Below are 12,662 nucleotides of genomic sequence, written 5' to 3'. Positions count from 1 at the left end.
CGATATGTTTGTTTTTCCTTTAATTTCATTAGTCACCCTGTATAATTCAGATTACAATTTAATATTTTCTTCTTTTTTTTAAAATTGAAATACATTTGGTGGGATCTATCTCCCTGTCCAAAAATAATATATTTTCAAAGTAAGCTTAGAGTGGACCTGTCTCATTCTTGGCCCTTTCACGCTTGTTCTGTCTGTCTGGAAGTGCATGATATTTCTGTAATGCTTTGCAGGCATGACTTGTTTATCCTGCATGTGCTGCATGTTGTTTTGCTGCTGGCATGCTTCCACTTCAATGCATATATATGTTTTAAAACGTTTAAGGGAATGCTGAATCATCATGTAACACAAAGTCAGGTAAACTTGGGGGGATATCAGCCTGTCTAGTTTATAGACTAGTCTAAGATTTATAAACTACTTTGAATCCATTTCATACTTTGGTTCAAATGAAAGTGACGTCAGGTGACCTGGAGAGGCAACAAGAAGGTAACCCCCATTAGGTAATGTTTTTGTAGGTGGTGGCCACAGATCATTTCTCTCCTTAGCCCCACTGGACCGATGTTTCTTCAGTTTTGCTTTCTGTGAATGCTCTCACCATGACGGATAGCGTGATATGGTACCTGCAGCCCAGTCATGGTGCACAGATAGACCAGCTCTTCCAGGATGGCATATATGTTGCAAGAAGGTTTAGTGTGTCTCCTGGCACAATCTCAACACTGTAGAAGAGGCAACAGAAGACAACCTATATACAAGAACACCTGGACAGGGGCCATGGAAGGGATCAACCCAGCAGCAGGACCGGTATCTACTCGTACAAGAAGAGGACAGCTGCAGACCTTGTTTAACAGTGTGCCTCCTGTTGTCTCCTCCACACTGAGACCGAGTGGGAGACACAGCAAATGGATGTGCCATGGACGGAGGAAATTGTCTCTTCAGGTTGCACTGGTCCTTGTACAGTGACAAGGACACCAGAAAAAAGCACATCTAGAGAAAAATCAGTCAGGAGGGTAAAGAGTGTCTCTGGTGTCCCTCAAGGATCAGTGCTGGGACCATTTACGATTTATCTCCTCTGTCTCTGAAATGACTTTCATCATTTTGGTGTACAGTTTCATTTTTATATCGGTGACTCTTTTTCTACAAAACCAAGAACCTCTCTTTCCTCCCCCTTTTCTCATCTCCATTACCTCAATCAGACCAAACTCAGTGACAATAAAATGCAGGTTTTTACAAAATTACACCCTTTTGTTGTCTCTATAGATGGATGTCAGGCCCACAGTGTCAAAAGTCTTGGAATCATCTTGGACAATACTCTCTCCTCTACTGCCCACATCAGTAATGCCTAATTCCACCTATGTAGCATTTCTAGACTACGCCCTTTTCTCTCTGAACACAGCACACAAGTCCTGGTTCATGCGCTGGTCACCTCTTGTTTGGATTATTGCATTGCATTTATCTCTGGTCCCGCCCCCCAAAACCTCTCCTTAATCCATTTCAAATGGTACAGAACTCAGCATGAGTCATCACCCTCATCAACTCTATTACACCTATTCATATCCAGCTTCACCGACTCCCCATTCCTCAGTGTATCCAATACAAGATTTCGCTTCTTACTTTTCTCCTCCTTTCCAAGGCACTTAGCACTCCTGTAACTTTTAGACCTCATTCCTCACATCCCTTCCAGCAGCTTCAGCTGCTCTTCTGATTGCTGCTCACTTCAGGCATCGTGGGTGCCTTTAACTGTGCTGCACCTTTGCAGCTGATTGCCACTTCACCTTTGTCAGCTAGACTCTATGACATAATTCAAATCGAAACTCAAAAACAATAACTATTTTGTTTTATGTTTTAAGTTCATATTATTTGTGTCTTTAAGTGTCTTTCACGGTCGTTCATGTTTTAATATTTTGTTATAAGGTGACCTTGAGTGCTTTGAACAGCACCAAAAAATGGATGTATAATTATTGTTATTAGGGGGAGAGAAATAGTCTGTGGACAGCACATATGGATCCGCCATGGCCTGCAAAACCATCCTCTTTTTCAAGGTGTTGTCCTGTTTTTGGCTCTTGAGTATAGCTGTTGTCACTTTCATTTGCACCAAAGGAGGTGAAAGAGATTCACAATGGTTTGTTTCCTAATTAAATAGATTGACATCCCTGAAGTTTGACTGACTTCATGCTATATTGAGATGACAAAGTGTTGTCTTAATTTATTTTGAGCAGTGTATATACAGTATATACAGTGTTCTCCAGTCCGCACCTAAACACAGTGAAACTGGAGCTACAGATCAAAGGGGCACACATATGTATTGATCTGTTATCCTAGTTCGAGGCATCAAAAAGTAAGCTAGTACTCATGCACTTTTAAATTGGATCAAACATTTAAAGACAAGTGTACTAGCCTTGGTACTGAAAGAAGTTTTAATCTTTTTTTGTGAGTTATTAAAAAGCTTTCACTGGTCCTGACCTGTTTGTATTGATACATTTAGCACTGCCTCAAGTGACCTTCTACTGTTTTAAAGTATGGGCTCCATAAGTGAGACTCCAATGTGTTTAAAGCATGTCATCATTCTTTACTCCTTCTTTGCCTTGCTTCAATCATACAGTCATGGGAAGGAAAAATTGTGGCAAAAATTAGAGAAAGAAAGATGAATTCAGCTTTTGTCTTTGTGGCTCTTCAGAGCTTTAAAACTATGTAAGGGAAAAGGTACTGCAGTAGGATACTGACTGTTTTGATGTACTGTGGTGCACAAAATCCTAATGGTCTCTCCTAGCAAGCATCAACATTGTCCCAGGACCAGAATGGCAACCAAGTTGGTCCTTTGCTACAGACAACTGTACATTTGCATTCAAGGTTTACTTAACCCTGAGCCATCATTGTCATTAGATCGTTTCTACAAAACATCTCATTGACTTTCAAATTTTCAGCAGCAGGCACTGTCTTCTGACCAACTCCAGGAGTGTAGAAATCCTCATACTAACCAGCCCCCCAGGACCACTTCACAAACCTGGGTCATCCCAGGCTTCAGCTGGGTGGCAAGCAGAGAGCGTCTGCAGGAGGAATCTCAGGTGCTGCCACCCAGTGACAGTGTGTGCAGTCGCTTCACAGAGGAGGACAGAAAGGAAATTAAACAACCCGAGGAGGTTTGTTGTCCAGCCTAGATATCTCAATCAGATGATATTGCTTAATTTGTTATCTCTTAAAGCTTCTCTGCTCCCCTTCTTCACCAATTAAAGATTTTACATCCTGTGCCAAGAAACTTTCGTAACTGGAGATTTCATTCTTCTAATAATCAGTATCTTTCATAAGCCCAGTGAATAAAATGTAAATGTTGTCATCTATATATGTCACAGAAAGCCAGTAAAACCATGAAATTATTTCTTATCACCAGGCTGGTGCGGGCGAGCTGTCAGAGTGTGATGCCTTACCTCGTCTGTTTCGCCACCAGAGACTTGAAACCCAAGAGTGCAGGAAATTTCAGCATCACAAAGCTCTTATTAAAGTGGGCTCTTTTCCCCATGGAGACCCCGTCCACAGCATAAACATCCCATCCATCACAGTGCATCAGAAATCTTCTGTGGTGACCGAGAAGTCCCTTCTTCAGGAATCATTCATCTCCCAAGTGCCATTAAGAGTAACTTCAGTCTTTCTTAAATGTCACATTGCATCTGCAGGATTACTGTAGTCACTGCAGAGAAATGTGTTCATTCTGTTAAATTGTTACTAATTGATTTTAAATATACCAGGGAGTGTTGCTCCATCAGGCCTCAAATTACAGGATTTTAGCCTTTTAACTCTAACAAAACTATTTCCTTTAGTTACAGATCAAAGTGTCTGGTCAGAGGGGTAGTTTGGGAATCAGCATAGCTGGTGGAAAGGGCTCACTGCCTTACAAAGATCACGATGAGGTGAGTGCTGGTGGAGAAGCGTCGGGTATTGCTCAATCTCTTGCAACACTGTACATTTATAGCGCATCGTTTGGCTGCCTGACTGAAGATGATGAGAAGCAGCTGCCGCGAGGTTCTCATGAATTTGCTGGTTTTAGTCAAACTCGTATAGATCTGTGTGCAACTTGAAGAGATTACCCAGTCATAAAAGGCTTTCGTTACATACTTAAACAATAATTTCATCCAAGGTTATTGTGTCTGTTTCTTTTCAGGGCATTTTTATTTCCAGAGTAACTGCAGGGGGGCCATCTGAAAAGGCTGGAATCCATGTTGGAGACAGACTGCTGGAGGTATTTGTAATAATTATTAATAACTTCTGATTTAATCAACATGTGCAAAGGTCTTGAGCCACCTCTCATTTCTTTATATTTTGCTTCCAAGCAGCCTTCTTCCCATTTTAAAAGTGGTCAAGCAATAATTCTCCAGGCTTTCTGAAGGCCACATTTTCAGCCCTGTACCTGAACATTTTCAGTTGTATCCACTTTGTTACGAGCCGCCACACACACACACACACACACACACACACACACACACACACACACACACACACACACACACACACACACACACACACACCCCTCTTTAGTTGATTCTACAAAAAAATGTCCAATATAGCAGTATATATTGGACATTGTTTTTGTTTAGCAAAAACAAGGTGATTCTCAATGAGCTGTTAGCTGGAAATTTGGCATATCTCTATATGTTGTCTGACAGTCATGTCCTTAAGAAATAGGAATAATCTGGCTAAGACCTCCTTCGGGACCTGAAAGATGGATCTGGTCCTTCAGTTGATCCATCCAAAGTTCACTGAAGCATATCAGTGAATGGATGGCTGTGAAGAAGCCATTCCTAAGGAACATTTAGCTCCTTCAAACGCTTGGAGAACTATTCCTGAAGACTACTTAAAGACATGAAAAGATAAGCTTGCCTAAGAAATTTCAGACTCCTTTGAATATTAAAGGTACATAACAAATATTTTGATTTAATTTTTACCTTTAATATGGCAGAGTACTGTATTTACAAGTTTCAGTAAATTGCTACACCTTTTTCTCATTTTCCTATAGCCAATTATAAAGAAAGCAGTGTTGGCTCAAGACATCCACACAGTACTGTATGTGCAAGTTTGTGAAATGTGAGTGAATTTAAATAACACACAGAGATAAAACTCAGGTACTTCCCATTGATGTTCCTCTTCTGACCAGTGGAGGGCATCATGAGACTAACAGAGGAGACAATCACTGCTGTGAGAAACAGAAAACCGCAATTAAGAAGTGAATATCTACCTTTAGACATATTATTTCAGTACTTATGGTGTGTGTGTGTGTGTGTGTGTGTGTGCGTGTGTGTGTGTGTGTGTGTGTGAGAGAGAGAGAGAGAGAGAGAGAGAGAGAGTGAGAATTTCTCTCCTCTGACTCATGCTCCTAGTTTCATTGCTCCTCAAAGTGTAATGTGACCATCACCCTCCCAGGTCAATGGCATCAGCATGCAGGGGGCGACCCACCACGAAGCGGTCAGCGCCCTCAGGAATGCTGGGAGTTGCATCAAGATGAAAGTGCTCAGAGAGAGGCTTCTACCTCGAGTGGTGCGTGACCTGGATGTGTCTCAGGATCCTCGGGATGTGGCTGGACGGCAGCTGTGCAGCCAGCACGGCGGAGGCCGGAGTAAACAGCTCAAGCTGCAGAGCGCAGAAGACTGTGTATCCAAGAAGACTGAGGCGGTTGTGTGCAATGGCAACGGCATTGTGGGTGGTTTACAAATATATATTATATAGCATACAAAACACACTTTTTTTCCACCTGCCACGTGTGGATTAAACCTTCAGGAAACAGCACTCCTTGAGTAATTCTTTTACACCTCTTCCCAATTTGCTCTGTTTCTCTTGTTTCAGTCTGATTTGGAGAGTGATCTGAAAAGGACTGTGTCTGAGCTGGTGGCGGAGGCTTTAACAAAAAACGATTTCCTAGCAGGGGGGAAACAGACGATGACAGTAAGCAGATTTCTTATCCTTCCTTCTGAAATAAAGCCTATTGTTATTATTTTTCAGGGAAATCTTAGTGTCTTGAGACACATTAGGAAAAGCTGAAACTTTTGTGGAAAAACTAAATACATGACCGGCCTTAGACAGTAGTTTTGTGCTCTTAGGAGAAATGGCTTTTTTTGTCCTTATTTTTTATCATAAACACAGAGGTCACATTCTAGAAATGCATCTGGTCTCCATCCTGTTGAAAGGTTCATTTGATTTTAACTGTCATGCAGATGGACTCACATTATATTCAATCACTCTTTGATAAGAGGCAGCTTACTATGCGCAAGCTGCCCAGTCCCAGAAGCAGCTAAGCAACCCCCCAAACCATCAAATTTCCACTGTTCTGAGCTTCCCAGTTGTTAGAACATTTTTTATGAAAAGCTGTTTTTTTATCTGCTGAGAGCACGTCTGCTGCTACCGTGGCTGCTTAATTTGCCTATTCTGGTCAGACATACTCATTAGTAAGCTAATATTTCTGCTCTGTTGCTCTTTTTGTACAGCAAAGGCTTCTTCCTTGTGTGCCTGCAACATATTTTCTTTAAATTGTAGCGCGATGGTTCCAAGACTTACCTGCAGATCTTGGAGGCTTCCTTTTGCAACTAGAGACTGTGTGTGTCAGCTGAATGTCCTAGGGCAAACTATCTTGGCAATATTAGCAGTCATTAAAAACCTGCATCACTTGTTGATGATTTTTTTTTCATCGTGTAAAGACTTTCAAACAAATTGACTTGCCAGATGTATGCACAACCGTGAAGGCTTTGGAGAAAATGCTTAACATTTGGCATAATGACACCAAACACTTCAACTGAAAGCAGAATGCAAGAATCGGAGAAACCATATTCCACCTGTCTCTCGCTAAGGTAGTGCTGATATTGGACACCTAATTTGGAACTCCTGACTCTAATCTTAATGGATTTGAGGATGTGCACTTAAATAAACCTTTGATTGGATTTTTTTCAGTTGGATTTTGCTCAAAATTATTGCTTCGTGTTTATGAGAGCCAAGAATAAATTTTTAGTGTACTTTCTCAATTAAAAACAAGCAAACAAATAATAAGAAAATGGTTGCAGGGTGTAAATATTTTATGTCTTAGCCGTGAGTAAGTCTCAGTCAATTGATCAAGTAAAAAATGGGACATCATCATTTTTCCACCTGAGTTTAAAAGAATGTCCTGTCTCCTGGAGTAGTAGATACTACTATTCTTCTGAGACTTCAGCGTCTTCACATCATATCACCTGATAGCTTGCCTCTTTCCTTACTCCATCCTGTTTCCTTCTCTAACAATCACGTGGCAGATCCCCCGGATCATCCTCACTCATCCCTCTACCTCAGATGAAGATGTGGAGCTCTTGACACAAAGCCCCTGCAGAGAACTGCTACGTGACTTTGACGCTCCTGGCAAACGAGTGCACGCTGACCGCTGCGACAGTGCTTTCTGTCTGCCCTGACCACAGATTGGTGCTGCAGAGATGCAGGACACAGACTGTTACTCTCCAGCTATTTGTTTTATTTCAGTACTGAAGCTTCACTGGTGTTACTGTGTAGTCTAGGTTTGAAACAGACTGTTGGAATGTGGTTTTTACTGTCACTGCAAAGCTTGTTTGCCTGTCAGTTTCAACTGCTGCCGATAGTGTTTAATATTTTTTAAAGCTTTAAATGCTTATTAGAAATGTTTGTTTTTTTCTTGCAAAGCTGAATTAAGACGACTGTACAGCTCTGCAAAGTCCACATAAAATACAGGTTGGAGTGTCAAATGTGATCACTTAAACAGCGAATGATTGCTGGATACCTCTGCTTCACACCACGGAGTGTAAGTAATGGACGTAGAGGCACACAGTGTCTCCGCCCATAACAGTGTGAAGCCCTTAAACCTTTTATAGCCCACGTTGTGATAAAATGCTACATGGATGAACAGAGTGCACAGCAGGGAGTCTGAATCCCACAGAAACCTGAGACTGACTGAACTCCGCTTCTCATCTTCACACACCTGCTGTATGAGCAAAACGCACACTTGTGAGATTATACGCAGAGCTGAGGGAGAGAACGGACACATCGCAGGAGGAATCTGCAATCTCGCTTCCACAGCCCTACAATGTTCAGACCGTAAATGCATAATTACATCGTGTTACTTTCTCAATAAAAAGCAGCAATATCAATATTCCAAGAGGCTTTTATCTGAGTCGCAGGAGGCGTGTTTACTTGTGCAAATGTAAGATTGCACAATGCTGCAGTTTCTGTTTTCACTCTTCCTTTGCTCACAAAAAACTGTCTGCTTCTTTAACATATGGTAGTGATGACTCCTGAGTGATATTCCTTTAGGGATACAACCTGTTTGGAAAGCACATCCAGTGTGCGAAATTCAATTCAGAGTCTATTACTTGAAACTGTCTCAAGAGGCGTTTGTGTAAATTCGCAGAAGGAGATGAGGAGGATGAACATGGATTTGGAGGACTAGATAATAAACTGTGAATCTGGGAAGATTGTCACAGGGCATATGTTTTCATAAGTGCCTTTACTGTAGGAAACATAAATTCCTTTGGCAATGTCAGATTTACTGCAGTGAGTTTTAGTCTTCAAATAATGAAAAATGGTACATCACGGGATGGTTTTCTGTTATTACTGAGTGGTCAAATCTGTATTTATTCATTTACACAAACACAAACTTCCCTGCTCAGAGCTTTAACTTTCCACTTTAAGTGCTTTTTAAGTGCTTTCTTTTTACCATGCACACAACTGGATGATATATGAAGCCCTTGTCATTCTGTTACATGGTGCGATGAGTCCTATCTTTAAGTAAACATTCCTAAGACAAAAGATATGATTGCTTATTCATGAAAGGAGTGCGTTCAATCTTGGACCAATTATTAAATCGAAAGTGGACTATGAAGCAAACTGTGGAGCTGTGTGCAAAAACAGGCCACCGGCATCTGTCATGCTTGAGGAAATTTATTTATGTCCACCGAGTGGAAACAATGACGATCTTATATTTTAGGCTATTTTATATTGTTCCTTGGTATCATGGCTTGAATGCTTACATTTTAAGAACAGCAGCTCACACAGAATAAAATTTTTGAATAGTCTAACAGGCTGATTGGTGAACCACAGCTGAATCCAGCATCCCTGTGTGCTCCGCAGGTGACTGGTTAGATTATTTTTTTAGATTAATTTTAGTTTTTTTTAAAAAAAAGATTTTATTTAACAACTCCCATCCTTTGCATAATACGTTTCATGTTTGTAATCCCAAAGTGTAAAACAACACGATCTAAAAATTGCTTTGTTTCAGCCGCCATCACTAAGGCGACTTTAGGTTTACGTGATTCAGGATAGCTTTGAACCTTGGAGAGTTATTTCTTTTTTTAGCCTTATGTATACCGTATATATATATATATATATATATATATATATATATATATATATATATATATATATATATATATATATATAGGTATATTATATACTTATTGCTTTCATAACAGGCACATATTACCTAACTGCAGGCTTGCTGCCTTACAGGCTATGTCTAAAGACACATCTTTACAGTTAATATAGTCATATTAGTTATATTAGTTCTTATTAGTTGAATTAGCTGGCAAGCTTTTTCCGATATATTTTGCCAACAATTATCATTTTGACAGCAAAAATAACATTTCCGGATAAAAATGACATACTAATTAGTATTACTAATTGCCCATTTTTACCTAAGTCTTGAGGTTTAACTTTGTCAAACTATGTTTATCACTTGACCATAAGGCAAAACAAAATAATCTGAAATGCAGTAGTTTTAAAAATGCATAAACATTTTTGAATATTAAACTTATACATTTTGAGACACACAATCAAACTATGGCGTTATTTTTCTGCCACTATTCTGAGCGCACGTAAAAAAAATTTTTTGCAGGTGCAAGTGTTGCATTTTGAGAAGAAATTTATTTTGAGCGAAGAAAAGCTAAATTTGAGTGAACAAAATTCATTGCTGTGGGCAAAAAATGTATTTCAGTGTTTGCTATTGTCCATACACACACACACAATAGCAGCCCCTGTCGCTCAGTTTTTGCATTGGCGCTTGCTCGCAATGTGTTGCTTGTGCTCTCAACACTTCTGCCCGTGAGCGTTCAACTCTTTCTGTACACCGTTATATTTGTGCCACAAAACCAATCAATCACAGACTTACGGAAGAGGATTAGGGCCACTGGAAAAAAAATCTGAGAAAAAAGTCAGAATTCTGACTTTTTTCTCAGAATTCTGAAAAAAAATAATTTTGATGAAAAAGTCAGAATTCTGAGAAAAAAGTCAGAATTCTGACTTTTTTCTCAGAATTCTGAAAAAAAATAATTTTGATGAAAAGTCAGAATTCTGAGAAAAAAGTCAGAATTCTGAGATTAAAGTCAGAATTCTGAGAAAAAAGTCAGAATTCTGAGATTAAAGTCAGAATTCTGAGAAAAAAGTCAGAATTCTGAGATTAAAGTCAGAATTCTGACTTTTTTCTCAGAATTCTGACTTTTTCATCAAAATTATTTTTTTTCAGAATTCTGAGAAAAAAGTCAGAATTCTGCCTTTAATCTCAGAATTCTGACTTTTTTCTCAGAATTCAGGAAAAGAAGAAAAAAAAAAGACTTGCCCACTTTTTTTTTTTCCAGTGGCCCTAATCCTCTTCCGTACAGACTTGGATGCAACTAATCTGATTGGCTGTTTTGGTCTCCAATCAACTCGAAATGACGAAATGCAATATCCCAGAATGCATTTTGTTCACAACTCAAATGAGGTAAAATAAATTTCGTCTCAAAAAGCAACACTTGCACCTGCAATTTCTTTTTTTACGTGCGCTCAGAATAGTGGCAGAAAAATAACGCCATATTAAACACCATTTGTAAAATTTACAAGACATTTCGCTTGAGTCCAGACAACATTTACTATTCTTGAGCTCATTCATTCATGTGTAACAGTGGGAAGGGAGGCACCTCCACAGGCTAGAAAATCGTATTCATGCATTTTTTCCACAACCTCGACTGAGAAAGAGCCCAAATTTGTGAAAGCTTCAAAGACGTCAAAACACTAAAACACAGTTTTCTTGTCTGCTATCCAGTTCCATCCGCACGCATTCATAATGTTACAGAGTAATGAACAACTGAACACGCATGTCTCAGCTGGGTCCATCATTAGCACATGTGGAAGCTTTTTGCAGGGAAGATCTTTTTGCATGTGTTTCAACTATTGTGCCGTCATAATCAGCGTCCCTTAGTGGCTTCAAGAGAAGAAGAAGAATCCTGTTGTGCTGTTTGTTTGGATTAGCCATGATTTTTTAAATTTCCTTTACTATTTATCTCCTCCACATAGTGCAAAAGACTGCAACCACTAACACAAGCTTGAAGATGTTCACTGTCGTCAAGAACAATAACTGTGTCTGAAGCAAAACTGCAGCCGTGTGTTCGGGTCTGTTTGAGGGAGAAAATGTAGTTGTGGAGACTCCATCTGTAGCAGGAACTACTGAAAAAAAAAGCAGTTTTGAGTATTTTGCAGGCAGATCAGTCACAATAGCATCAGAGTCTTGAAAGGCGCAGGTGTATGGTTGACACCAAATAAGGAGATAGCGTTCAGGGGTACACGAGGTCTGACATCTGAGAGCTGAGTTAATGTAATCATGTAATGCAGTAATGACTATGATGACAGCATTATGTCAAGATAATTGCTAATTCAAATGCTGATTCGCTGTAAGTGGATTAGACACACATCTCTGCTGATGTTCACTTATGTCACCCAAATCGATGTGTCACTACACTCGTAAGAAAATCTCCTCAAAGATGAAAGCTAAGAGTCATGCTTCCTGCCTACATGTGACTCTCCCCCACACCCTCTTATGATGGATGCCAGATGTCAGGTGAAACACGATCACATTTATGGTTCGAGGCTGTAATTTAAAAGTTGAAGCTATCAAGATTTGCCACTCAAAAAGCATTTCGGGCACTTGTCGAATACTTATCACGATAAAAGAAAATGCCAATATTCCTGAGAGTATACAACAGTTTGAGTAAAATAGAAAGGAAGAGGAAGCAGGGTTGGAGTACGCTTTATCTTAATGTGTTTTTCTCTGCCATAGACAGGCAGGAAGAGGGAGACAGCAGGGTGGAAATGGACAAGAACAGCTGTGACAGGAATGAAGAATGTAGTGTACGTAAAGGATTAGCATCCACTTCAGAGGTCTGTTTTCACTCACTGATAAGGGAGCCGGGAGGTCGATGTTGCAACAGGGTAATGAATTCTGTTTCTGCTTGATATCTCATTATTGCAAATGTCACATTGGTCTGCTGGCTTACAGGACTTTAGATTATCTGGACACTGTAAATGATCATCTGATATTATATAGAATTTTTATTTAAAAGTATATAATTGTTGTTCATTCCAAAAAATGACAGTAATTTTATAATGCTGTCCTCGGTGCACCAAACTGCTGCATTCTTTGTGGTTACACGTGAAAATAGGACAAAGGCGCTATTATTCAGTGTTCTCTGCTAATACAAAAGCTTTGCCAAACAATCAGATAAAAAAACAACAACAAAAAAGGTTCATAAACGCCTTCCTTTGAATCTTTTTTTTTCTAAGACACATTTTTTTCACAGAATAATCCATTTCACATTCATCTCTTTTTGTTGTAATCTGGCCTCTGTCAGACAATATACTTTTGCATATTCATAGGAGCTTGC

The 12,662-nt window shown here is 39.6% G+C and overlaps 1 protein-coding gene across 1 annotated transcript; it reads left to right on the top strand.

Annotated features, from left to right (window-relative positions):
• Positions 1 to 2,903: 2,903 nt before the first annotated feature.
• LOC146374825 (uncharacterized) lies at positions 2,904 to 8,188 on the top strand (the record flags this gene model as incomplete). Its single annotated transcript, XM_084948683.1, has 7 exons — positions 2,904 to 3,134; positions 3,383 to 3,625; positions 3,810 to 3,899; positions 4,151 to 4,228; positions 5,407 to 5,679; positions 5,827 to 5,925; positions 7,260 to 8,188. Coding segments are annotated over 7 exons (1,167 nt in total), but the record flags the coding sequence as incomplete, so codon positions are not given.
• Between the last annotated feature and the right edge of the window lie 4,474 nt (positions 8,189 to 12,662).

Source organism: Perissodus microlepis, chromosome 13 (genome assembly GCF_051167445.1).
Source record: "Perissodus microlepis isolate ML-2025 ecotype Zambia chromosome 13, ASM5116744v1, whole genome shotgun sequence".
Lineage (NCBI taxonomy): Eukaryota > Metazoa > Chordata > Actinopteri > Cichliformes > Cichlidae > Perissodus > Perissodus microlepis.
This window is presented reverse-complemented; position numbering and strand designations above follow the sequence as displayed.